Genomic DNA, 27,452 nt, shown 5'->3' on the forward strand with positions numbered 1-27,452 from the left:
CCATCATGGGGAACAGGACAGCCAATTGAGACATGACAGCACATGGACGCTTGGACATTCCCCCTAACTTATAAATACACCCGATCCGGCGGCCATTTTGCATTCTTTCTTCTGTCACTATAGGGAAAGGTTGCTGTTTGGAGCAGGGAGAGATAAAACGCTAGCTATTTGGTACACAAAAGTTATTTTCAGGACTGGTATAGGTGTTAGGTGTATATAGGTTTGCTGTGCTACTGATTGTTGCAGCAGCCTGAGTGTCTTTTGTCAGTTTAGAGAAAGGGACAGAGCGCTGTGTGCTGCTATTTTAGGGACAGCCAGATTAGTCATCATCATCATCATTAGCTGTTACTATCAGGTCCACAAAAGTGCTATTCGAGTAACCAGTTATTGTTCCAGTCTCCTCTGTTTTGCCAGTTTGTATAGGGACAGGAAGGAAGCAGTGTGTCAGGCAGTGAGGGTCAGTTTAAACAGTAGCTGTTACTATAAGTTCCACAAAGGTTCTTTTCAGGACTGGTATCAGTGGTATGGTAATAGGCTTGTACACGTATAATATTCTTTCTTCCAAATATAGAAAGAATATTATACTTGACTGCTGCCCTTCTGCTGCAGTCTGCTAATCATTCACAACTCACTTGTTCCACAAAGCTCTTTATCAGGACTGGTAACTTGGTCTGTGTAGGGTGCTACAGTACATAGGGTTGAGTGTGGTACAGTCTGCTGTTCTGTAAGGACCGCTATCGGTCTACAATAGATAGGGTTGAGGTGCACCACTGCTGACCGCTGCCCTATACTGCAGCAGTCCTTCATAGGTATAGGGACTAAGAGTTTTGTCACAGGGTGATTTAAAAAATGACAGGCAGAGGAAGAGGCAGGCCCTTCCGCAGGGGTGGTAGGGGTAGGGCAGGAGCACCAGCCTTGAGCCAAAGAGGGAAGTTGCAGAAGGTGCGTTCAATTACTTTAAAGGACGCACCAGACTTGGTTGAGTGGCTCACTCAGCCTTACTCTTCTGCACCCTCCTCATCCTCTCGATCTGCACCCTCTTCTTAACTCTCTGCTATGTGCACCCCCAAAGACACTACCACCAACAACACCACCACCACCACATACCTTCCGCTTGAGTCACAGGAATTATTTTCCGATCCATATCAAGAGGACATTGCTGATGCGCAGCCACTCTTGGTATTGGATCAGGAAGAGGAGGTAGCAACAACCGCTACTCAGCAGTCTGACGACAGTACCCAGATCAGCCCAAGGAGGAGGTTGGTCCCCAGTGTTGCTGCTGCCTACTCCGAGATCTCTACTTATAGCGGTGGGGAAGGTGACGTTGTTGATGACTTGTCTAGTGATGTCACGTGGGTGCCCACAAGAGAGGAAGAGGAGGGGAGTTCAGAGGGAGATATGGACCAGCAGATAGGGAGGAGAAGCAGGACAAACTTACATTGCACAGGAGGGACAAAGACTGCAAATGTATCAGGAGCGAGTCATCGACCATGTACGGTCACATCTGGTGCTCCCAGGACACCGGCACATGGCTCCGCAGTGTGGGCTTTTTTTAACGTGTCCGCTGCTGACAATAGCGTTGCCATCTGCAATCTTTGCAGTCAACGCATTAGTCGCAGTAAGCCCAACACTTACCTAGGGACGACCGCCTTAAGAAGGCACATGGGCAGCCATCACCGAGCCCAGTGGGAGCAACGGAACACACAAAGCCACACTCCAGGCTCTCACCGTCCAGCCTCATCTTCTACTTCTCCTCCTCTCTCCTCACAATTGTCCTCCACTCCACCTTCCATCATGCCAAGCTCACGTTTTTCTGCAAAAATGCAGGCTTCCGTGGGCCTAATGTTCGAGCGTCAAAAAATGATGACGCCGGATAACCCTCTTGCCCAACGATTGGTGGCTGGCTTGTCAGAACTCATAGCCTGCCAACTACTGCCATATAAACTGGTGGACTCGGAGGCCTTTCGCAAATTTGTGGCCATTGGAACACCACAATGGAAGGTCCCAGGAAGGAAGTATTTCTCAGAGAAGGGCATCCCAGAGCTATATGGCCATGTTCAGTGGCAAGTGAATGTATCTCTGGCACACAGTGTCGGTGCAAAGATACATCTGACCACAGACACGTGGTCTAGCAAACACGGGCAGGGAAGGTATATCACTTTTACTGCCCACTGGGTGAACCTTCTGACGGCCGTCAAGCATGTAACCCATGGCACCCGTGTAGATTTGGTTTTACCGCCACGGATTGCATGCAGGCCTGACTCTTCTTCTCCTCCTCCTCCTACTCCATCCTCCTCCCTCTCCTCCTCAGCTGCCTCCTCCTTTTCCGCTGCTAGCGTCTCTTCCGCTGCACCGCCCAAGCTCCCCAGAACCTATTCCACATGCCAGGTGAGACGTTGCCATGCCGTGCTGCGTCTGTTGTGCCTGGAAGCCAAGAGCCACACTGGCCCGGCACTCCTTTCAGCTTTGCGTTCACAGGCAGATCAGTGGCTAACACCGCTCAATTTGACAGTTGGTAAAGTGGTGTGTGACAACGGTGCCAATCTGCTTAGCGCATTGAAACAGGGCAAAATCACGCACGTGCCATGCATGGCACACGTCTTAAACTTGGTCGTGCAGCGATTCGTTGTCAAATACCCTGGGGTCCAGGACATCTTGCGGCAGGCAAGGAAAATCTCAGCCCATTTCAGAAGATCTTACACGGCCATGGCTCGCCTTGCTGACATTCAGCGGCGACACAATCTGCCGGTCAGACGTCTTATTTGCGATTGCCCGACGCGAAGGAACTCAACCTTCTATATGCTTGATAGGCTGCTCCAGCAGAAACGTGCAGTTAACGTCTACCTGTATGAACTCTGCGGCAGAAACGGTTTTTGGGAGCTGGGGTTTTTTTCACCACGCCAGTGGCTGCTCATGCGCGACGCATGCAGACTTCTGCGGCCATTTGAGGAGATCACCAAACTGGTCAATCGCAGCCATGGCGCCATCAGTGACATGGTACCTTATGCCTTCTTTATGGAGCGTGCATTGCGTTGTGTTATTGATCAAGCTGTGGAGGAGCAGGAGCGGGAAGATGAGGAAGTCGCAATGCTGGATGAATTCCCAGGGGGGGCTACTCTGAGACAAGTCAACAACAGGAGTCTGAAGAGGAGTCAGAGGAGGATGGTGCCGGGGCGGATGAGGAGGAGCAAGAAGAGCATGCTTTAAACCTTTCTGGGATCCCTGTTGTGCGTGGATGGGGAGAGGAGAATGAAGAGGACAACATTATCCTGGATGATGAGCAGGAGCCAGGCCACCACACCGCTTCCACTTTAGTGCAAATGGGGGCCTTCATGCTCCAGTGTTTTAATAGGGACCCCCGTATAAAAAGCATAAGGGTCAAGGACCAGTACTGGGTGGCAACGTACTTAGACCCCCGGTACAAACACAAAATGGCGGAAATGTTACCGCCGTCGCAGAGGGCTGTCAGAATGCAGCACTTCCAGGCCTGGCTTCGAGAAATGCTGCATTCTGCTTTTGCGTGCGCTGGCAGAGGAGCAATTCCCACTCCCAAAGAAGGAGTTGCGGGTACTAATTCAACAGCGCCTGCAAGAAGAGGCCGGTTTGAAGATGTGTTGGTGACTTCTGATATGAGGTCATTTTTTCAGCCAACCCATCGACAGGTGTCATCCGGATCCAGCATCAGGGAACGCCTAGACCATCAGGTGTCCGACTACATTGGGTTAACGGCCGATGTGGACGCTCTGAGGAGTGATGAACCCCTGGACTACTGGGTGGGCAGGCTTGACCTCTGGCCAGAGCTTGCCCAATTTGCAATCGAACTGTTGGCTTGCCCCTCGTCCAGTGTCCTGTCCGAAAGGACGTTCAGCGCAGCAGGGGGGATCGTGACCGATAAGCGTAGTCGCCTAGCTCACGACAGTGTTAACTACCTCACATTTCTAAAAATGAATGAGGCATGGATCTCGGAGGAATTCAACACATGTGACCAGTAAACCATGTATAAGTCTATAAACAATTTTTTTAATCAAGCACACAGACCTTCTTTCTTCATTTGGCTCACTTCATGGTCCCAAAAATGCACACCGTACTATATGCCCCTACCCTCCTCTTTGAAGAGGTTGAGTGGTGTCATATTTCTACTGGGGCTGCTTATGAGGGGATCACACCATCCCTGTGCTGTGCTGACTTCCTCCTGGGGGTTCTTATTATGAGGGGATCACACCATCCCTGTGCTGTGCTGATTTTCTCCTGGGCCTGCTTATTATGAGGGGATCACACCATTCCTGTGCTGTGCTGATTTTCTCCTGGGGGTTCTTATTATGAGGGGATCACACCATCCCTGTGCTGTGCTGATTTTCTCCTGGGGGTTCTTATTATGAGGGGATCACACCATCCCTGTGCTGTGCTGACTTCCTCCTGGGGGTTCTTATTATGAGGGGATCACACCATCCCTGTGCTGTGCTGATTTTCTCCTGGGCCTGCTTATTATGAGGGGATCACACCATCCCTGTGCTGTGCTGACTTCCTCCTGGGGGTTCTTATTATGAGGGGATCACACCATCCCTGTGCTGTGCTGACTTACTCCTGGGGGCTCTTATTATGAGGGGATCACACCGTCCCTGTGCTGTGCTGATTTTCTCCTGGGCCTGCTTATTATGAGGGGATCACACCATCCCTGTGCTGTGCTGACTTACGCCTGGGGGTTCTTATTATGAGGGGATCACACCATCCCTGTGCTGTGCTGACTTCCTCCTGGGGCTGCTTACGGTGCTGCTGTCAGTGCTGTATATCACAGTGCTGGTGTGAGTGCTTAATGTCACGCTGCTGATGTCAGTGCTCTCTATCACGGAGCTGCTGTCAGTGCTGTATATCACAGTGCGGGTGTGAGTGCTTAATGTCACTCTGCTGATGTCAGTGCTCTCTATCACGGTGCTGCTGTCAGTGCTGTATATCACGGTGCTGATGTCAGTGCTGTATGTCACGCTTCTGATGTCAGTGCTCTCTATCACGGTGCTGCTGTCAGTGCTGTATATTACGGTGCTGGTGTGAGTGATTTATGTCACGCTGCTGATGTCAGTGCTCTCTATCACGGTGTTGCGGTCAATGCTGTATGTCACGGTGCTGGTGTTAATGCTTTATGTCACGCTGCTGATGTCAGTGCCCTCTATCACGGTGCTGTTGTCAGATGACTATCACGGTGCAGGTGTCATTGCTGTATGTCACGCTGCTGGTGATCATCTCCTGCACCCTCTTCTTTGCCTACCCTGGTCCCTGACCTTCCCTCTCCTCCATTGCCTTCATGCGCTCCACAGTCCTGAATTGTCACAACAATTTCCCATATAAAAAAAGAATGCTTGTAGTTGTCGATCCCAAATTCACCTCATACATGTGTTATGTCATTGGCCATGTGGTGGGACTATGTTTGCCCAGCTAATAATTATTTTGTGGCTGCAAATTTGACCTATAGGTTTGCGAAGTTCGCCTCCCATTGAAGTCAATGTAGTCCGCTGCGAACGTCCCGTCGGAAGTTCGTCCATCACTAGTCCTTATCACTATAAAGGGATTGGAAGAAGGAATGAAATTGTTCCATTATGCGTTGTGGGTTTTGGGAGAGGGTACTACCATTAATTTTAATTTTAGGGAGAGCAGTGTGTTTGCTTTTGGGGAAAGTCTACGTGCTAGGAATGTGCCTATCCGATCTCCCTGGCAGTAAAATCGGGATTGATTCCAGCGGATCCATTTTTCAGCTCTAGTAGTGAGTGCCAAGTTTAGGGAAGTACGAGCTGCATCCAGGTCCGATATGGGAACCTCAGAGGGGTGAGCCTTATGCCTTCTGGATCGGGCCGCAAATTCCTGCTCCAATCTGACAATGTCAGCTTTTTGTGCTTTGTTAATTTGAGAAGCAATTTGGATAAGGTGTCCTCTGAGAACCGCCTTGTGAGCAGCCCAAAGGCATGAGGGTCCAACCTCTGGGGTGTCGTTAACTTGAAAATAAGTTTTAAGTTTGAGGTCAATCTCCGCTTTTCTGCCTGGATCGCTCAAAATAGATTCATTAAGGCGCCATCTCCTATCGGGTCGAACCACTCCAGGGCGTTGGAAGGTTACTACCACCATAGAGTGGTCTGACCAGACTACGTCCTTAATGAAAGCTCTGTTTGTTAACGGAATGGTATGGGAAGTAACCCATATGTGATTTATTCCGAGAAAGATTGGTGGGGACTGGAGAAATGGGTAAAGTCCCTCAGGGATGGATTCATTTCTCTCCAGATATCAATCAGCCCATGTTGAGAGATTAGTTTGGCTATGCGCAGACTTTGTTTAGTGGGTCGAACAAGGCGTTTACCCGGGGGGCGTGCCTTGTCCATACCCACGTCAAAGGCCGTATTCGAGTCACCTCCAAAAACTACAGTCCCCTCCAATAAAGGCGACACGGTGTCCAGTAGATACTTAAAGAAGGCATATTGTCCTCTGTTGGGAGAATAATATGAAATGAATGAATAAAGATGTCCATCCAGCTCTCCAATCACTAGGATAAATCTACCTTCTGGATCTTTAAGTTCTGACTTGAGAGAGAATGTACATCTGTTGGAGAAAAAAATACCCACCCCCTTTGTCTTATCGTCTGCATTAGCCAGCGAGAGCTTCAATATAATTTCTACGCTGACGACACACAAATCTATCTCTACACCCCTCAACCCACTTCATCAGTCTCCTCACCCATCACCAACTTACTAACAGACATATCTATGGATGTCACAACACTTCCTCCAACTCAACTTCTCCAAAACCGAACTTATAATATTTCCTCCCCCACGTGCCTCTTCCCCTGACTTATCTGTCAAGAGCAATGGCACAACCATCCAACCATCCCCCCATGCCAAGGTTCTAGGTGTTATCCTGGACTCCGAACTCTCCTTTCGGCCCCACATCCAATTAATCACTTTCCAAAGCTTGCCACCTCAACCTACGAAACATCTCCAAGCTACGTCCGTTTCTAACCAAGGAAACCGCAAAGCTCCTGATTCACTCCCTGGTTATCTCTCGCCTTGACTACTGCAACTCCCGCCTCATTGGCTCACCTTTACATAGACTCCTCCCCCTTTCAGTCCATCATGAATGCTGCTGCCAGACTCATCCACCTTACAAACCGCAGAGTGTCTGCTACCCCTCTCTGCCAATCCCTCCATTGGCTGCCACTTGCCCAACAAATTAAATTTTAAATACTAACACTTACAAAGCCATCCACAACTCTGCCCCCAGCTACATCACTAGCCTAGTCCCCAAATACCAACCGAATCGCCCACTTCGTTCCTCCCAAGACCTCCTGCTCTCTAACTCCCTCATCACCTCCTCCCATATCTGCCTCCAGGACTTCTCCCGAGCCTCACCCATCCTCTGGAATTCACTACCCCAATCTGTCAGAATGTCTCCAAATGTATTCACTTTTAGGCGATCCCTGAAAACTTTGCTCTTCAGAGAAGCCTATCCTGCCTCCATCTAACAACTGCACTATTTTTTCCCATTTGCTCATCCCCCACAGCTATTACCCTTTTGTATAACTTGACCCTCCCTCCTAGATTGTAAGCTCTAACGAGCAGGGCCCTCTGATTCCCCCATGCATTGAATTGTATTGTAATTGTACTGTCTGCCCTAATGCTGTAAAGCGCTGGACAAACTGTCGGCACTATATAAATCCTGTATAATATTAATAATAATAATTTAATTATAGGCTTTGCACTATTAGGGCAATGGGCTCACCTTTGGTAAAATTACCTGTTCTAATTTATTAGATGATTGACCCCTCCAACCTTAGTCTGATCATCAGCATCTGATGGGATACTTCCCTGATGGGTTGCTAGAGAGGACGGGATCACCCCTCCCCCCCGTTAAATATCAGGTTGACACTAATTCAAGGCGGCAATAAGGCACTGTATGGCTGGCAAATCGTCAATGTGTATTTTGTTATACTACTCATTTATACTAATGTGGTGAGTATACATCTAGCTACTCATCCGCTATCTTTTATAACCTTAACTAGATCACACATATATTACCTTATGTAAGTTTCATAGTATGTGGGGGTTTTCTCGAGCAACTTGGTTGGATAAACCATGTCTTGGCTCCTTATTCATCTTACTGATTGAAGGAACTTTCTATGTAAATTATATATAATTTGCTGGATATGTGTGTATATGTATATATATATATATATATATATATATATATATATATATATTTCCTGATTTTGTTATATCTTTGCATCAAACTTGTCTCTATGCAGCTCCTGAAGAAGCTCAAGTCGCGTAACATGCAGAGCTTTGTTATTTGCCTAATAGAACTGCAAGTGTAGACCTCAATTTAAAGTGCTTGTAAACCCTTACAACCAACTTTGACCTACAGGTAAGCCTAGATTAAGGCTTACCTGTAAGTCCAAGAAATATCTCCTAAACCTACACGGTTTTGGAGATATTTGCCGAAAGACAGGCACTGCTGTCTACGACGCATGCGCCATAGACAGCGGCGCGCAGGCGCGATGAGCGCGCCGTGGTCAACGGTTATATGCCGCGAGTGGCGGCTCCTGTGCACATGCGTGGGAGTGACGTCATAGCGGCTTCGCCGAATGACAGCGGCGGAGCGGCAAGTCCCACCGAGAAGATGGATACGCCGGACTACAGTGGACATCGGTGACTTCGCTGGCTCCTGTGTCAGGTAAGTGACATATAATGGACTACTATGCGATGCGATGAGATGCATAGTAGTCCATTAGACTTTACCTTTGCAGGGAGTGAAAGAGGAAGTAACACCCATCAGGGTTTACTTCCTCTTTAAGTACTCTGTTGAACTATTATTTTATGAAAATTGGTGTTACTACTACTGTTTTCTTGTCTTTTATGATATATGGTCTGTATATGTTTTGACTTCGCATTCCGCTGTTATATTCTGCAACTTTGAGACATGTTTATCTGTCATTGCTTTTAACAAATTTTCTATATATAATAAATTCATTTTTTTTATATATATTATGATGTTTTCTGTGCCTATAAAGTTCAAGCCCTTTTGTTGAATTTTTTCTCTTTTTTACATAGTATCTCTGGTTACTTATTCAGAAAAAATTATGGAAATAGTAAATAAAGACTTTTTGACAAGTCCTTTGACAAGGCATTCCCCGCCCCGCAGCTGCATGTGTGCAAGAGAAGTGCTGTGGGATGGGGAATACCTTCACTGCCATTGATTGGGAAGTTGTCCAAGCTGACAGCCAATGCCCCTTAAGTGTTTTGCGGCCCAAAAAAACTACCCTTTGGCCCCACCCATGCTACGCCACCTGGTGTGATCCATAGGGGTAGGTAAAAGTCTCCAATGGAAGCTGATCATTCTGTTACACACTTTCCTGGATTGTAATCTTTATGTCTGGAATATTTTATCTCTCAGTAAAAACTTTAGTAGTAAATTCAGCCTGGAGACATTTCTCTCACTCACCTGGACAGAAGATGTTGATGGATCTACTTAGATTATTGATCTGATTGGTGACATCACAGTGGAGGGTTCCGGAGACCGGAGGAGGAAGAGTTACCCGGCGGTGTGAGGAGACGGATCTTCCATCCAAACTCCAGGAATAACGCGGATCTGATCCTTTCACCGAACATTCGGCCTCTGCACTCCCATCCGGGAGACAGGAGGAGGTCACAGTGATGTCAGAGAGGGGGACTGGGGGAGGAGAAATCACATTATGGGAAGATTAGAAAAGCAGAGATTAATGAAGTATATATCTATAAATAACAATCAATGTATTGGGCCATTTAGCCAGGACCTATGACTCAAAAGGGATACATTTGGGGGGATTAAACAAGCTAATAAAATTGGCTCCATCATGTCCCCTTCAGTGTGCCTCTTCCACCATGTTCCTGCAATATGTCTCCACCTTTATTTCTCCTCCACCATATCTAATCCACCATGTTCTTCTATCAAGTCTCCTCAACTGTGTCCCTCCACTGTGTCCGTTCATGCCAATTGTCAGGAACATATTTCCAGCTATAAGATGTGCTGTAGTTTGCTGACAGAGAGCATCCATAGTCAAGGCCCCCCTTGTAGGGCTCCATTTGGTTGAATGGTAAAGCCACATACCTGTATGCAGAGGAGGATGAGGGTGGTCTCTTGCACAGTTTCCATCTGAGCACCCCTAGATTTTGAGACAGAGTCTACAGGGGTGAAGGAAAGGCCCAGGTGCCAAGATGTAGACACTGTGAGCAGGAACTTTGGAGCGCTGATATCTGAGGAATCGGACGTATAGCTGACAATGCACTGTGGAGATGCTAAGTTCAGTTGAAGGTGGAGCCATGTTAAAATCCTGGTTAGGTTATAGCCAAATAGAAAGACACCAGGATGTGAGCAGGATCAGAGTCGGCAACAATTAAGTAGCGAGGTACAGATTAACTTAATGACAGCGTAGTCAGTGTCAGTACCGGGATTTGGGCTGCCCATTTATGACTGAGCAAATCTCACATGAGACAGCCCTGGCCTGGGAAGCGATGGTGATTGGCCAGCTAATCACTCTTCACCTTTAAAACATCTGTGTCAAAACACCATTAGTGCTTGTGGTCGCATACCTACCTTTGTGCGTTCCTGCTTGACCCAGCTGATATCTTCTCTGATCTACTTGTGTATGCCCCGGCTAGTTCTGACCCTGCTCTTCCTTGCTGCTGATCCGATACTATTTGAAATCTGATCTTCACGATGGCCAACTTAAAAGGAAATTAAATTTTCAACATCCAAGTTACAGTACCAGGTCTGTTCCTTTAAGACTGAGCAAATCTCACCTGAGACATCCCTGTCTGGTAAGTGACATTGATTGGCTCAGCTTAGGGATGAGCCGAACACCCCCCTGGTTCGGTTCGCACCAGAACTTTCGAACGGACCCCAAATTCGTACGAACTTTAGAACCCCATTGAAGTCTATGGGACTCGAACGTTCGAAATTAAAAGTGCTAATTTTAACAGCTAATATGCAAGATGCTGTCCTAAAAAGGGTTTGGGGACCTGGCTCCTGCCCCAGGGGACATGGGTCAATGCCTAAAATGTTTTTAAAAATGGCAGTTTTGGCGGGAGCACTGATTTTAATGACGATTAACCACTTTAGCCCCGGACCAATTGTCAGCCTAAGGACCAGAGGTCTTTTTACAATTTTGCACTGCACTGCTTTAACTGGTAATTGCGCGGTCATGCAATGTTGTACCCAAACGAAATTTGCGTCCTTTTCTTCCCACAAATAGAGCTTTCTTTTGATGGTATTTGATTGCCTCTGCGATTTTTATTTTTTGCGATATAAATGATAATATATAATATAATATTTTCTACTTTTTGTTATTAGAAAAATCAAATAAACTAAATTTTAGTCATACATTTAGGGCAAAATTTATTCAGCCATATGTCTTTAGTAAAAAAAAATGTCAATAAGCGTATATTTATTGGTTTGCGCAAAAGTTATAGCGTCTACAAACTAGAGTACATTTTCTGGAATTTACACAGCTTTTAATTTTATGACTGCCTATCTAATTTCTTGAGGTGCTAAAATGGCAGGGCAGTACAACCCCCCCCCCCAAATGACCCCATTTTGGAAAGTAGACACCCCAAGGAAATTGCTGAGGGGCATGTTGAGCCCATTGAATATTTTTTTTTTGTCCCAAGTGATTGAATAATGACACAAAAAAAAAAAGTTTACAAAAAGTTGTCACTAAATGATATATTGCTCACACATGCCATAGTTATATGTGGAATTGCACCCCAAAATATATTCCGCTACTTCTCCTGAGTACGGGGATACCACATGTGTGGGACTTTTTGGGAGTCTAGCCGCGTACGGCACCCCGAAAACCAATCACTGCCTTCAGGATTTCTAAGGGTGCAAATTTTTTATTTCACTCCTCACTACCTATCATAGTTTCGAAGGCCATAAAATGCCAAAATAACACAAAACCCCCCCAAATGACCCCATTTTGGAAAGTAGACACCTCAAGGTATTTACTGAGAGGCATGTTGAGTCCATGAAATATTTTATATTTTGCCACAAGTTCCAGGAATATTACAATTTTTTATTTTTTTTTGCACAAAGTTGTCACTAAATGATATATTGCTCACACATGCTATGGGCATAAGTCAAATTACACCCCAAAATAAATTCTGCTGCTTCTTCCGAGTACGGGGATACCACATGTGGGGGACTTTTTGGGAGTCTAGCCACGTACGGGACCCCGAAAACCAAGCACTGCCTTCCGGATTTAAATATAAAACGCTACCAAAAAAACTGTTAGCGATGGCAGGGATCCGGCCTGACTCTGCGATCGCTGCAGTTATGTGTTTAGTGTTTTGTAAGTGACAGTGATCGATCGATACTGCACTTGGGTGGGCTGGGCAGAGGGGCAAAACGCAGGCGCTAGCAGGTATCTGGGCTGATCCCGCTAACAATGCGTTTTTTTGGAACCCTAAACTGCTGGGGACGCTAGTATAGATCTAATCAGATCAGATATTGATCTGTTCAGATTCTATACCACTACGGGAGGTTTATGCTTTGCGCGTGGGTGTTAGCGGTACTGGCACTAACCTAGCGCTGCCTGGGGCGACACAGACCCTGACCCTAAAACCTAATTGATATCACCCGCCGGGTGATCAGGGGGTTAAACCTTTATTGGGTAATAAATGGTGGGTGCCCTGATGCTATAAAAAGCAAACTAACCAGAGTCACCTGTAACACTTATACGGTGATCACTGGTGAAAGGGTTAACTAGGGGCAATCAGGGGGTTCAAATTTTTATTAGGTAATATATGGGGGTCTCTGGCGCTATATAAAAACCTGACGGGGAACCTAAATAACTAACTGGCTAACCAGCGTCACCAGTGACACTTATACGGTGATCGCCGGTGAAAGGGTTAACTAGGGGCAATCAGGGGGTTAAAACCATTATTGGGTAGTATATGGGGGTACCTAGCGCTATAAAAACCTGGCAGTGAACCTAAAAAAATAACTAGCTACCTAGCGACACTAGCGACACTAATGTAGCGATCAGAAAAATGATCGCTTAGTGACACTGGCAAAAGGGGGTGAAAGGGTTAACTATAAGGGCAATCAGGGGGTTAAATCTTTATTTGGGGTGGTAGGGGGCTACCCTGGACCTAACACTAACTGCCCTGACACTTTTTACTTTTACAACTGACACTGAATGCAGTGATCAGTAAATAAATGATCACTGCAATCAGTGACACTGTGACGGGGGGGGGGGGGTTTGTGTGCCTGTGTGTTAGTTAGTGTCAGTGTAGTGTTTGGTGCAGACTTACTGTGTCCTCTCCTCGTAGTCCGGTCAATAAGACCGCCCCCAAGGAGAATGACATCACTTCCTCCCTGCCTGTGTATACATTACACATTGGGAGCAAGCTTCTCATTCGCCAGGAGCGATCGAGAGGGGATGGCCATAAACCAACGGCCATCCCCTCATCCCGGATCACTCCTGAAGCGAACCGGACCACCGCATCCAGCGGGAGGGGGTCCGATCGGACCCCCCACCCGCTGGAAGGCAAGCACGTACATGTACGTGCTTGTGCCTGTACATGCCATTGTGATGACGTACAATGGCATGCGACGGTCGTTAAGTGGTTAAAGTGAAAAAAAAGTGAAATATTCCTTTAAATATGGTGCCTGGGGGGTGTCTGTAGTATACCTGTGAAGTGCCACGTGTTTCCCATGTTTAGAACAGTCCCTGCACAAAATGACATTAAACGGAAATAACATCATTTAAAACTGCTTGCGGTTTTAATGTTATATCTGGTTCCTGCAATATGGTTGAAAATCATTGAGAAAAATGGCATGGGTAGCCCTCCCTGCCCATTACCAGCCCCTTTGGGTCTTGTACGCATATTAAGGGGAACCCCGTACCCATATTAAAAAAAGGAAATGCGTGTGGCCCCCAGGCCCTATATACTCAGAACAGCAGTATACAGGCGGTGCAAACAAGACAGGGACTGTGTAGGTTTGTTGTGTTAAGTTGAATCTGTTTGTAATTTTCAACTGGTACATTTTTAAAGTGTAGCTCCAGTCAAAAAAAACTATTTTTAAGCTTTTTGGAAAACATAGGGAAGGGTTATCACCCCTGTATAATTTGTTTTGCCGTTCGTCTTTTTTCATCTCACTTGCTGTTGTCTCCTTCCGTTTGCAAGTAGGAGAGGTTTGTAAGTTGGATGTTTGAAAGTAGGGGCCTGCCCTATATGCTCTGCAGAAATGGTGGAACAAGGTGTTGGTTTTGCCACAACATTGTAAGCCCTGAAAGTGACTCTTGGTGGGCGCTGGAGCGCCCTGCTGTGAACGATTATATCAAGAATTGTAATTACATGTCCCTGTTAAACAGGGGCAGAAAAATTGGGCCTCAGGCACTGGTGCTGGTGCCACCACACTGCAACCTCTCCCATATACTCTAGCTTTAGTGCAGGAATTAGCCCTGCTGCAAAGCATTGCATCAAAAATTGTAAGTAAACGCCCCTGTTAAACAGGGGAAGAAAAATTGGGCTGATGGCATCACCCAGAACCAGAAATGTTCTTCCAACATATCAGCGGAGGAGGAAGAGGATAGACAATCAACATAACAGGACAGTCACTCAGCATCAGCATAGGCAGTCTTAAAGGGATGTGATATTTCAAAAAAAATTATTCGGTTACATCAGCTTCAGGTGCTTGGTAGCTGTGGGTGATCCAAGACTGATTCATCTTGATGAAGGTCAGTCGATCAACTGATTCGTGGACAGGCGCACCCTGTGATCGGTAACAAAGCCACCAGCAGCACTGAAGGTGCGTTCCGAAAGAACGCTGGATGCAGGACAGGCCAGTAGCTCAATTGCATACTGTGCAAGCTCTGGCCAGTGATCCATCCTCAAGACCCAGTAAGCCAGAGGATTTTCGGTGGGAAAGGTGTCCAAGTCTGACCTTGCCCCTAGGTCAGTGATGGCGAACCTTGGCAACCCAGATGTTTTGGAACTACATTTCCCATGATGCTCGACTACACTGCAGAGTGCATGAGCATCATGGGAAATGTAGTTCCAAAACATCTGGGGTGCCAAGGTTCACCATCACTGCCCTAGGTATTCCTGCACCATGTAAATCAGACGCTGGCGATGGTTGCTGGAACCGATCATACCTTGGGGCTGCGGACTAAAAAATTGTCTGAAAGCATCAGTCAGATGGCCACCTTCTCCACCGCTCCTTCTGACCGATGCCTCACACGTTGTCCAGGACCAGGAGTTTGTAACCTCCCAGTCTCTGGGAACGCGTTGCACAGACCTTTCTGCAAGGCCTCCCGGAGATGTCTCATCCTCTGCTCCCTCTACGATGGCAAGATAAGGTTGGCAACCTTACCCTTGTACCGTGGATCAAGGAGAGTGGCCAGCCAGTAATGGTTCCTCTCCTTGATCCGAAGAATACGAGGATCCTTCCGCAGGCTTTGCAGGATCAGGGAGGCCATGCAGCGTAGGTTAGCTGAGGCATTCGGTCCGGAGTCCTCTGGGTCACTAAGGACAACATGATCTGCAGCTACCTCCTCCCAGCCACGTACAAGTCCACGGGTTTCTTGGGACTGTAAATCATCCCTACAAGACTGCTGCTGCTGATGCTGAGTGCCAGCCTCCACCTCCATGCTGACACAATCATCCTCCTCCTCCTCTTCCTCCTCCTCATCCTCTTCCTGTGTGATGGGTGGCACAGCAGGAACACTGTCTGGATAAAGGGGGCCTTGAGAGGCAAGGAAGTCCTCCTCTTCCTGCCTCTGTTCTGCCTCAAGTGCCCTGTCCATTATTCCACACAGCGTATGCTCCAAGAGGTGGACAAGAGGTACAGTGTCACTGATGCATGCACTGTCACTGCTCACCATCCTTGTGGCCTCCTCAAATGGTGACAGGACAGTGCATGCATCCCTGATCATGCCCCCCTTGCGTGGTGAGAAAAAACCAAGCTCCCGACCCTGTCCTGGTGCCGTAGTCGCACGGGTACTCATTGATGGCCCTCTGGTGCGTGTGCAGCCGCTGCAGCATGGCCAACGTTGAGTTCCACCTGGTGGGCATGTCACATATAAGGCGGTTCTTGGGTAGGTTCAACTCCTTTTGGAGCTCAGCCAGCCGAGCACAGGCATTAAATGATCGGCGGAAATGCACACAGACTTTCCTGGCCTACTTCAGGACATCCTGTAAGCCCGGGTACCTGCCCAAGAACCGCTGCACCACCAGGTTAAGGACATGAGCTACACAGGGCACATGGGTCAGTTGTCCCTGTCGGAGGGCAGAGAGGAGGTTGGTGCCATTGTCGCAAACTACCATTCCTGGCTTAAGCTGGCGTGGCATCAACCACCCTTTGGGCCAGCCCCTGCAGAGCTGACAAAATATCTGCCCCAGTGTGGCTCCTGTCCCCCAAACAAACCAGTGAAAGCACGTCATGGCATTGTTTTGCCTGCGTACTTGCGTAGCCCCTGGAACGCCTACGGAGCACCGCTGGTTCTGAGGACAGAGCACTGGAAGAGGCCATGGAGGAAGAAGAAGAGGAGGGGTGGAGGAGAGAGGTATGTCACAACCAATAGTAGCATTTTGGAGGTGTGGTGGCGGAACAACCTCCAACACTACTGCACCTTGTCCTGCATCCTTCCTAGCTGCCAGAAGAGTGACCCAATGGGCCGTGAAAGACAGGTAACGTCCCTGTCCATGCCTGCTGGACCATGAGTCAGCGGTAATATGCACCTTACCGCTGACCGCCCTGTCCAGCGAGGCAAGGACATTGCCTTCCAAATGCCAGTAGAGAGCCGGAATCGGCTTCCGTGAGAAAAAGTGGCGTTTGGGGACCTGCCACTGAGGAACCGTACATTGTACAAACTCACGGAAGGGGGCCGAGTCTACCAACTGAAAAGGCAGCAGTTGAAGTGCTAGTAATTTAGCCAAGCTAGCATTCAACCGCTGGGCATGTGAATGGCTGGGAGTGAACTTCTTTCGACAGTCCAGCAGATGGGGCAGGGACATTTGCCTGCTATAATCGGACGTGGGTGTACTGCTAGCAGAGTGCCCGGAAGCACTTGGCTGTGACACACCTAATTCTTCACCTTCATTCCTCTCAGAGCAGGTTTCAAAGAGGAATGAAGGTCTAGTGGGGTTGGCGATGCCAGCTGATGAGGAGCAAGGAGAGGTCCGCTTTGTTCTTTGGTGTGGGTCTTTGAGGTACGCTTGCCAACGAGCTGCATGACAGGTCAACATATGTCTGGTCAAGCATGTGGTGCCCAAGCGGCTGATGTTTTGGCCACGCGAGATACGCTTAAGACATATGTTGCAAATAGCAGCGGTGCGATCTGATGCACTCGTCTCAAAAAAGGCCCACACCAAAGAACTTTTAGAATAACGCGCAGAGGCTGGACTGCACAGGCGGAGCTCTGCGGTGTGATTCAGTCGGTGTGCTGCCCCTAAGCTGGCCCCCGGAGAGCATCCTGCCTCGTTGGACATGTGCCTCCTCCTCCTCCTCTCTCCTACCAGGCACCCACGTGGAGTCAGTGCCCTCATCATCCCCTCCCTCTTCATCGCTGTAGCAAACCTGGCAGTATGCTGCAGCTTGTGGAACATGACTGCCAGATTGCTGTCCTTCTTGAGCATCCCTTCTCTCTGCATTCACGCTACTGCCTTCCTCTAGCTGAGTATCATCATCAGAGCCTACAAAACACTGGGCATCCTCCTGGAGCATGTACCCAACACTGTGCTCAAAGAGTTCAGGAGACTCCTCAGGAGGACGTGGTGGGTCTAGGGAAGGAGTCACTGATGATGACATTGAGAGGAGGGAAGACGATGCGTTGGCAGCTGCTTTGCTAGTACCCTGAGCCTGGGTGAGAGAGGATGAGGAGGATGAAGAGGGCTTGGTCATCCACTCTACCAAGTCGTTGGCATGTTGCGGCTCAACATGTCCAGCTGCCGAAAAGAAGGACAAGCGTGTCCCATGGCCACGTGCTGATGACAATGCACTGTTGTCTCTAGACACAGAGCTTGCTTGCCCTCTTTTATCGGCTCGTGCCTGTCTGCCTCTCCTTGCTGGCCTTCCAGACATGGTAATGGCCTGAAGGGAGTTGGGAAAAACAGCAATTGGGTAGTGTATATTGTACTGGAGGCACACACAACTTCCAATAACTCCTGCAGATGGCAGATGGCTCAAATAGAGAAGACCTATGTAGGTGGATATAGCGGTGTATACTGGGTTCAGAGCACGCAGACAGCACACACAAGCTCCTACCGCTGACTGCAAGCTCTATTTAAAACTAGCAAGATAGTTTGCTATATAGGTGGATATAGCAGTGTGTACTGGGTTCAGAGCATGCAGACAGCACGCACAATCTCCTACCGCTGACTGAGAGCTCTATTTAAAACGAGCAAGATATTTAGCTATATAGGTGGATATAGCGGTGTATACTGGGTTCAGAGCACGCAGACAGCACGGACAAGCTCCTAACACTGACTGCAAGCTCTATTATAAAAGATAGATATATCGCTAGTTATATAGGTGAATATAGCGGTGTATACTGTGGTCAGGGCACACAGACAACAACCACTACAGAAGAGCAAGAACGAAAAATCGGCCGATAACGATCGGTGTATACTGTGTTGAAGGTACACAGAACACCCACTAACTGCTTCAGACGCCAACACACTACACAAGGCCGCTGCGCTGGCGGCCTTATATAGTGTGGGGCGTGTACTACACAGCCTGAGCTATGATTGGCCACAGGCATCCTGCCTGTGGCCAATCATGGCTCTCCTCGCTGCTGGTGCTGTGATTGGCCAAGCATGCTGGGTCACAGTGCATGCTTGGCCAATCATGAGCCAACAATGCACTGCACCATCGCAGTGCATTGTGGGCCGTGAGCGCCACACGAATTTGGCGCGAACGGCCCATAACGTTCGTAATTCGCCGAACGGGCAAACAGCCGATGTTCGAGTTGAACATATGTTTGACTCGAACACGAAGCTCATCCCTAGCTCAGCTGTTCCTGATATAAAATGACACAGTGGAGGAGACAAAGTGGGGGGGGGAGCACTGTAGGGGAGACACGGGGAGGTGACATGGTGATGGAGAAATGATAAAAGAACATGGTGGCTGAGACACGGTGGAGGAGACAAAGGCAGAGAGACACATTTCTGGAACATGGTGGAAGGAGATAAGATGGAGGAGACATAGTGGAGGAGACATGGCAGTAAAGGATATGTGGTGGAGGGGACACAGTGGAGGAGACACGATGGAGGAGACACAGTGGAGGGAACATGATGGAGAAGCAGTGTAAGGGGCACGGTGAAGGAGACAAGGTGGAGGAGACATTGTAGAGGAGACATGATGGAGGGAACATTGTAGAAAAGACATGATGGAGTAAACACAGTGGAGGAGACAAAATGGAGAAGACACGATGGAGGAACATGGTTGAAGGGACAAACTGAAGGAGACATGAAGGAGCAGACAGTGGAGAAGATGTGGTAGAGGAGATATGTTGCAGGGGACATGGTTGAGGTGATAACGTGGAGGAGACATAGTCGAGGAGACCTGATGGAGGAAACACAGTGGAGAGGACATTGTGGAGGAGATATGGTGAGGGAAACAGGGGTGGAGGGGACACGAAAAAAGGGGACATGGTGGGGGAGGCATGGTGGAGCTGATTTATTAACCACTTAAGGACCGCCTCACGCCGATAAACGTCGGCAGAATGGCACGGCTGGGCACAGGCACGTAAAGGTACATTGCCCTTTAAGAGCCCAGCCGTGGTTCGCACTCGCGCGCTGCCGGCGGCGCACTCGCGACCCGGTCCTGAGCTCTGTGACCCCCTACAGTAAAAAAAGACACGCACACACACACTTAACCCCTCCCCGCCCCCTAGTGTTTAACCCCTTCACTGCCAGTGAAATTTTTACAGTAATCAGTGCATTTTTAATCACACTGATTGCTGTATAATTGACAATAGTCCCAAAAATGTGTCAAAAATGTCCGATGTGTCTGCCATAATGTCGCAGTCACAATAAAAATCGCTGATCGCCGCCATTACTAGTAAAAAAAAAAATATTAATAAAAATGCCATAAAACTATCCCCTATTTTGTAGACGCTATAACTTTTGTGCAAACCAATCAATAAACGCTTATTTTTACCAAAAATATGTAGAAGAATACGTATCGTCCTAAACTGAGGAAAAAAAATGTTTTTTTATATATTTTTTGGGGATATTTATTATAGCAAAAAGTAAAAAATATTGCATTTTTTTCAAAATTGTCGCTCTATTTTTGTTTATAGCGCAAAGAATAACAAACCGCAGAGGTGATCAAATACCACCAAAAGAAAGATCTATTTGTTGGATAAAAAAGGACGTCAATTTTGTTTGGGAGCCACGTCGCACGACCACGCAATTGTCAGTTAAAGCAACGCAGTGCCGAATCGCAAAAAGGGGCCTGGTCCTTTAGCTGGAAAATGGTCCGGGGCTTAGGTGGTTAAGGGAGTAGAGCATATTCACTCTACAAGGTAAATTTTAAGTTAGCTTAGTAAATGAAGTAAAGATTAGGGGTGGCCGAACGGTTCGCCCGGCGGTCGTTTCGCGGCGAATTTCGGCTGTTCGCGGTCCGCTGGATCGGCGGACTATTGCCGCCGTTCACCCGGCAGACTTCCGTGTTTTCTGTGTAAAAGAACTTTGACCTATGATGACACATCCATCATGGGGTACAGGACAGCCAATTGAGACATTACAGCACATGGACACTTGGACATTCCCCCTAACTTATAAATACACCCGATCCGGCGGGCATTTTACATTCTTTCTTCTGTCACTATAGGGAGAGGTTGCTGTGTGGAGCAGGGAGAGATTGCAGTGACCCAAATCGCTATTTATTAGGTCCACAAAAGTTCTTTTCAGGACTGGTATAGGTGTTAGGTGTATATAGGTTTGCTGTGCTACTGATTGTTGCAGCAGCCTGAGTGTCTTTTGTCAGTGTAGAGAGAGGGACAGGACGGTGTGTGCTGCAGGGACAGTCAGTTTAGTCATTAGCTGTTACTATCAGGTACACAAAAGTGCTATTCCAGTTATTGTTCCAGCAGCCTCTGTTTTGTCAGTTTATATAGGGACAGGCAGGAAGCAGTGTGTGAGGCAGTGTGGGTCAGTTTAATCAGTGGCTGTGCCTGTTACTATATTAGGTCCACAAAGGTTCTTTTCAGGACTGGTATCAGTGGTACGGTAATAGGCTTGTACACGTATAATATTCTTTCTTCCAAATAATGAAAGAATATTATACTTGACTGCTGCCCTTCTGCTGCAGTCTGCTAATCATTCACAACCTACTTGTTCCACAAAGGTCCTTATAAGGACTGGTAATAACCTGGTGTAGGGAGCTATAGTACATAGGGTTGAGTGAGGTACAGTCTGCTATTCTATAAGGACTGGTATAGGTCCACAATACATAGGGTTGAGGTGCACCACTGCTGACGTTTGCCCTATACTGCAGCTGTCCTTCATCAGTATAGGGACTGAGAGTTTTGTCACAGGGTCATTTAAAAAATGACAGGCAGAGGAAGAGGCAGGCCCTTCCGCAGGGGTGGTAGGGGTAGGGCAGGAGCAACAGGCTTGAGCCAAAGTGGGAAGTTGCAGAAGGTGTGTTCAATTCATTTAAAGGACGCACCAGACTTGGTTGAGTGGCTCACTCAGCCTTACTCTTCTGCACCCTCCTCATCCTCTCGATCTGCACCCTCTTCTTCACTCTCTGCTATGTGCACCCCCAAAGACACTACCACCAACAACACCACCACCACATACCTTCCGCTTGAGTCACAGGAATTATTTTCCGATCCATATCAAGACATTTCTGATGCGCAGCCACTCTTGGTATTGGATCGGGAAGAGGAGGCAGCAACAACCACCACTCAGCAGTCTGACGACAGTACCCAGATCAGCCCAAGGAGGAGGTTGGTCCCCGGTGTTGCTGCCTACTCCAAGATCTCTACTTATAGCGGTGGGGAAGGTGACGTCGATGATGATGTGTCTAGTGATGTCACGTGGCTGCCCACAAGAGAGGAAGAGGAGGGGAGTTCAGAGGGAGATATGGACCAGCAGATAGGGAGGAGAAGCAGGAATAACTTACATTGCACAGGAGGGACAAAGCAGACTGCAAATGTATCAGGAGCGAGTCATCGACCATGTACGGTCACATCTGGCGCTCCCAGGACACCGGCACATGGCTCCGCAGTGTGGGCTTTTTTTAACGTGTCCACTGCTGACAATAGCGTTGCCATCTGCAATCTTTGCAGTCAACGCATTAGTCGCGGTAAGCCCAACACTCACCTAGGGACGACCGCCTTAAGAAGGCACATGGGCAGCCATCACCGAGCCGAGTGGGAGCAACGGAACACACAAAGCCACACTCCAGGCTCTCACCGTCCAGCCTCGTCTTCTACTTCTCCTCTCTCCTCACAATTGTCCTCCACTCCACCTTCCATCACGCCAAGCTCACGTTTTTTTGCAAAAAGCCAGGCTTTCGTGGGCCTAATGTTCGAGCGTAAAAAAATGATGATGCCGGAAAACCCTCTTGCCCAATGGTTAACGGCTGGTTTGTCAGAACTGATAGCCCGCCAACTACTGCCATATAAACTGGTGGACTCGGAGGCCTTTCGCAAATTTGTGGCCATTGGAACACCACAATGGAAGGTCCCAGGAAGGAAGTATTTCTCACAGAAGGGCATCCCAGAGCTATATGGCCATGTTCAGCGGCAAGTGAATGTATCTCTGGCACATAGTGTCGGTGCCAACATACATCTGACCACAGACACGTGGTCTAGCAAACACGGGCAGGGAAGGTATATCACTTTTACTGGCCACTGGGTGATCCTCCTGACGGCCGTCAAGCATGTAACCCGTGGCAGCCGTGTAGATTTGGTTTTACCGCCACGGATTGCATGCAGGCCTGACTCTTCTTCTCCTCCTCCTCCTACTCCATCCTCCTCCCTCTCCTCCTTGGCTGACTCCTCCTCTTCCGCTGCTAGCGTCTATTCCGCTGCACCGCCCAATCTCCCCAGAACCTATTCGACATGCCAGGTGAGACGTTGCCATGCCGTGCTGCGTCTGTTGTGCCTGGAAGCCAAGAGCCACACTGCGTTCACAGGCAGATCAGTGGCTAACACCGCTCAATTTGACAGTTGGTAAAGTGGTGTGTGACAACGGTGCCAATCTGCTTAGCGCATTGAAACAGGGCAAAATCACACACATGTCATGCATGGCACACGTCTTAAACTTGGTCGTGCATCGATTCCTTGTCAAATACCCTGGGGTCCAGGACATCTTGCGGCAGGCAAGGAAAATCTCGGCCCATTTCAGAAGATCTTACACGGCCATGGCTCGCCTTGCTGACATTCAGCGGTGACACCATCTACCGGTCAGACGTCTTATTTGCGATTGCCCGACGAGATGGAACTCAACCTTCTATATGCTTGATAGGCTGCTCCAGCAGAAACGTGCAGTTAACGTCTACCTGTATGAACTCTGCGGCAGAACAGGTTCTGGGGAGATGGGGGTTTTTTCACCACACCAGTGGCTGCTCATACGCGACGCATGCAGACTTCTGCGGCCATTTGAGGAGATCACCAACTGGTCAGTCGCAGCCATGGCGCCATCAGTGACATGGTACCTTATGGCTTCTTTATGGAGTGTGCATTGCGTCGTGTCATTGATCAAGCTGTGAAGGAGCAGGAGCGGGAAGATGAGGAAGTCGCAATGCTGCATGAATTCCCAGGGGGGGGCTACTCTATCTGAGACAAGTCAACAACAGGAGTCTGAAGAGGAGTCAGAGGAGGATGGTGCTGGGGCGGATGAGGAGGAGCAAGAAGAGCATGCTTTAAACCTTTCTGGGATCCCTGTTGTGCGTGGATGGGGAGAGGAGAATGAAGAGGACGACATTATCCTGGATGATGAGCAGGAGCCAGGCCACCACACCGCTTCCAGTTTAGTGCAAATGGGGGCCTTTATGCTCCAGTGTTTTAATAGGGACCCCCGTATAAAAAGCATAAGGGTCAAGGACCAGTACTGGGTGGCAACGTACTTAGACCCCCGGTACAAACACAAAATGGCGGAAAAAGGTTACCGCCGTCACAGAGGGCTGGCAGAATGGAGCACTTCCAGGCCTTGCTTCGAGAAATGCTGCATTCTGCCTTTGCGTGCGCTGGCAGAGGAGGAATTCCCACTCCCAGAGAAGGAGTTGCGGGTACCAATCCAACAGCGCCTGCAAGAAGAGGCCGGTTTGAAGATGTGTTGGTGACTTCGGATATGAGGTCGTTCTTTCAGCCGACCCATCGACAGGTGTCATCCGGATCCAGCATCAGGGAACGCCTAGACCGTCAGGTGTCCGACTACATCGGGTTAATGGCTGATGTGGACGCTCTGAGGAGTGATGAACCCCTGGACTACTGGGTGGGCAGGCTTGACCTCTGGCCAGAGCTTGCCCAATTTGTAATGGAACTGTTGGCTTGCCCCTCATCCAGTGTCCTGTCCGAAAGGACATTCAGCGCAGCAGGGGGGATCGTGACCGATAAGCGTACTCGCCTAGCTCACGACAGTGTTAACTACCTCACATTTCTAAAAATGAATGAGGCATGGATCTCGGAGGAATTCAACACATGTGACCAGTAGGCCATGTATATGTCTATAAACAATTTTTTTAATCAAGCACAGAGACCTTCTTTCTTCATTTGGCTCACTTCCTTGTCCAAAAAAACACACCGTACTATATGCCCCTACCCTCCTCTTTGAAGAGGTTGAGCGGTGTCATATTTCTACTGGGGCTGCTTATTATGAGGGGCTCCCACCATCCCTGTACTGTGCTGACATCCTCCTGGGGCTGTACCTCTGTTGTGCATATTATGAGGGGCTCCCACCATCCCTGTGCTATGCTGATATCCTCCTGGGGCTGCTTTTTATGAGGGGCTCCCACCATCCCTGTGCTGTGCTGACATCCTCCTGGGGCTGTACCTCTGCTGTGCATATTATGAGGGGCTCCCACCATCCCTGTGCTATGCTTATTATGAAGGGCTCCCACCATCCCTGTGCTGTGCTTATTATGAGGGGCTCCCACCATCCCTGTGCTATGCTTATTATGAGGGCTCCCACCATCCCTGTGCTGACTTCCTCCTGGGGCTGCTTATTATGAGGGGCTCCCACCATCCCTGTGCTATGCTGACATCCTCCTGGGGCTGCGTATTATGAGGGGCTCCCACCATCCCTGTGCTATGCTCATTATGAGGGGCTCCCACCATCCCTGTGCTATGCTCATTATGAGGGGCTCCCACCATCCCTGTGCTATGCTGACTTCCTCCTGGGGCTGCTTACGGTGCAGGTGTCAGTGCTGTATATCACGGTGCTGATGTCAGTACTCTCTATCATGGTACTGCTGTCAGTGCTGTATATCACGGTGCTGGTGTTAGTGCTTTATGTCACGCTGCTGATGTCAGTGCTCTCTATCACGGTGCTGGTGTCTGATGACTCTATCACGGTGCAGGTGTCATTGCTGTATGTCGCGCTGCTGGTGATCATCTCCTGCACCCTCTTTGCCTACCCTGACCTTCCCTCTCCTCCATTGCCTTCATGCGCTCCACAGTCCTGAACTGTCAACAATTTCCCATATAAAAAAAGAATACTGGTAGTTGTTGATCCCAAATTCACCTCATACATGTGTTATGTCATTGGCCATGTGGTGGGACTATGTTTGCACAGCTAGTAATTATTTTGTGGCTGCAAATTTGACCTGTAGGTTTACAAAGTTCGCCTCCCATTGAAGTCAATGGGGCCCGCCGCAAATGTTACGGTTTGCGAACTATCGGCTGTGTTCGTGGTCCGCGAAACGTCCCGTCGGAAGTTCGTCCATCACTAGCAACAACAGGGGACAGCAGTGTCCTGCCTGGATGCCTCCTGGCAGGGGAAGCTACCTGCCATACAAATCAAGGACTGTTTTATTGAGAGAGTAATTCTGGACTTTGCAAGTCGGTGAGACTGAAATCTTTTTCTTTTGTTTTCACTGCTGTAAGCCATTTAAGTTTAATAAACCTCCTTTTGAGTGAAAAGCCTGTGTCCTGCAATCTAGCTGGTCCCCCGAACATTACAATATATTAATAAAAGTTCTTTTTGATACAGTTCTGGTTGGGATTTAATAAAGGTGCCTTTGTTGGCCATTTAATCCAGAAGGTGTCATGTGTATAATTAGATTTAGTAGGTTAAGTTATTATCTTAATGGGGTGGTTTTGGTATGGTTATATAGATGGGCACCGAACATCTCAGCACTACACTAGTCAAGTAACAAGAAAATGAAAGAGTACAATGTGTTGTAATCAGAGCAATGCCCGGTTTTGTTCCCATCACACACCATTGGCGGTGTTATAATCTGGTCTGCTGGTGTGAATGAGCCGGTATTGTGTCAGTGTTAGGATGGATATATAAACTCCAGAGAGGTCTCGGTTGCCCACTCACCAGGACAGGAGATGTTGATGGCTCTACTTAGATTATTGATCTGATTGGTGACATCACAGTGGAGAGTTCTGCAGACCAGAGGAGGAAGAGTTACCCGGCGGTGTGAGGAGACGGATCTTCCATCCAAACTCCAGGAATAACGTGGATCTGATCCTTTCACAGAACATTCGGCCTCTGCGCTCCCATCCGGGAGACAGGAGGAGGTCACAGTTAGTGATGGACGAACTTCCGACGGGACGTTTCGCGAACGCGGACCGCGAACGCGGCCGATAGTTCGCGAAACGGAAAGTTCGCGGCGGGCCCCATTGACTTCAATGGGAGGCGAACTTCGCAAACCTTTAGGTCAAATTTGCAGCCACAAAATAATTATTAGCTGGGCAAACATAGTTCCACCACATGGCCAATGACATAACACATGTATGAGGTGAATCTGGGATCGATAACTACAAGCATTCTTTTTTTATATGGGAAATTGTTCTGACAATTCAGGACTGTGGAGCGCATGAAGGCAATGGAGGAGACGGAAGGTCAGGGACCAGGGTAGGCAAAGAAGAGGGTGCAGGAGATGATCACCAGCAGCGTGACATACAGCAATGACACCTGCACCGTGATAGAGTCATCTGACAACAGCACCGTAATAGAGAGCACTGACATCAGCAGCGTGACATAAAGCACTGACATCAGCACCGTGATATACAGCACTGGCAGCAGCACCGTGATATACAGCACTGACAGCAGCAGCGTGACATTAAGCACTCCCACCAGCACCGTGATATACAGCACTGACATCAGCACCGTGATATACAGCACTGACAGCAGCACTGTGATAGAGAGCACTGACATCAGAAGCGTGACATTAAGCACTGACATCAGCACCGTGATATACAGCACTGACAGCAGCACGGTGATAGAGAGCACTGACATCAGAAGCGT

General features: G+C 48.4%; 1 protein-coding gene across 6 annotated transcripts in view; it reads right to left on the bottom strand.

The window, feature by feature from the left end:
- The window catches only part of LOC143981547 (immunoglobulin superfamily member 10-like), a 492,232-nt gene that overhangs the window by 373,817 nt on the left and 90,963 nt on the right, over positions 1-27,452 (bottom strand). For 2 of the 6 annotated variants that reach the window (XM_077479484.1, XM_077479483.1), the window contains exon 6: positions 9,478-9,705. The exons of the other annotated variants lie outside the window; for them this stretch is intronic. In XM_077479484.1, the coding sequence (XP_077335610.1) occupies positions 9,478-9,705 (228 nt within the window). The remainder of the gene's footprint in view (positions 1-9,477; positions 9,706-27,452) is intronic. 6 annotated transcript variants of the gene reach the window in all.

This window comes from Lithobates pipiens, unplaced genomic scaffold (genome assembly GCF_037356315.1).
Source record: "Lithobates pipiens isolate NorthernLeopardFrog02 unplaced genomic scaffold, aLitPip1_a1.2 Scaffold_16, whole genome shotgun sequence".
NCBI classification, from domain to species: Eukaryota; Metazoa; Chordata; class Amphibia; order Anura; family Ranidae; genus Lithobates; species Lithobates pipiens.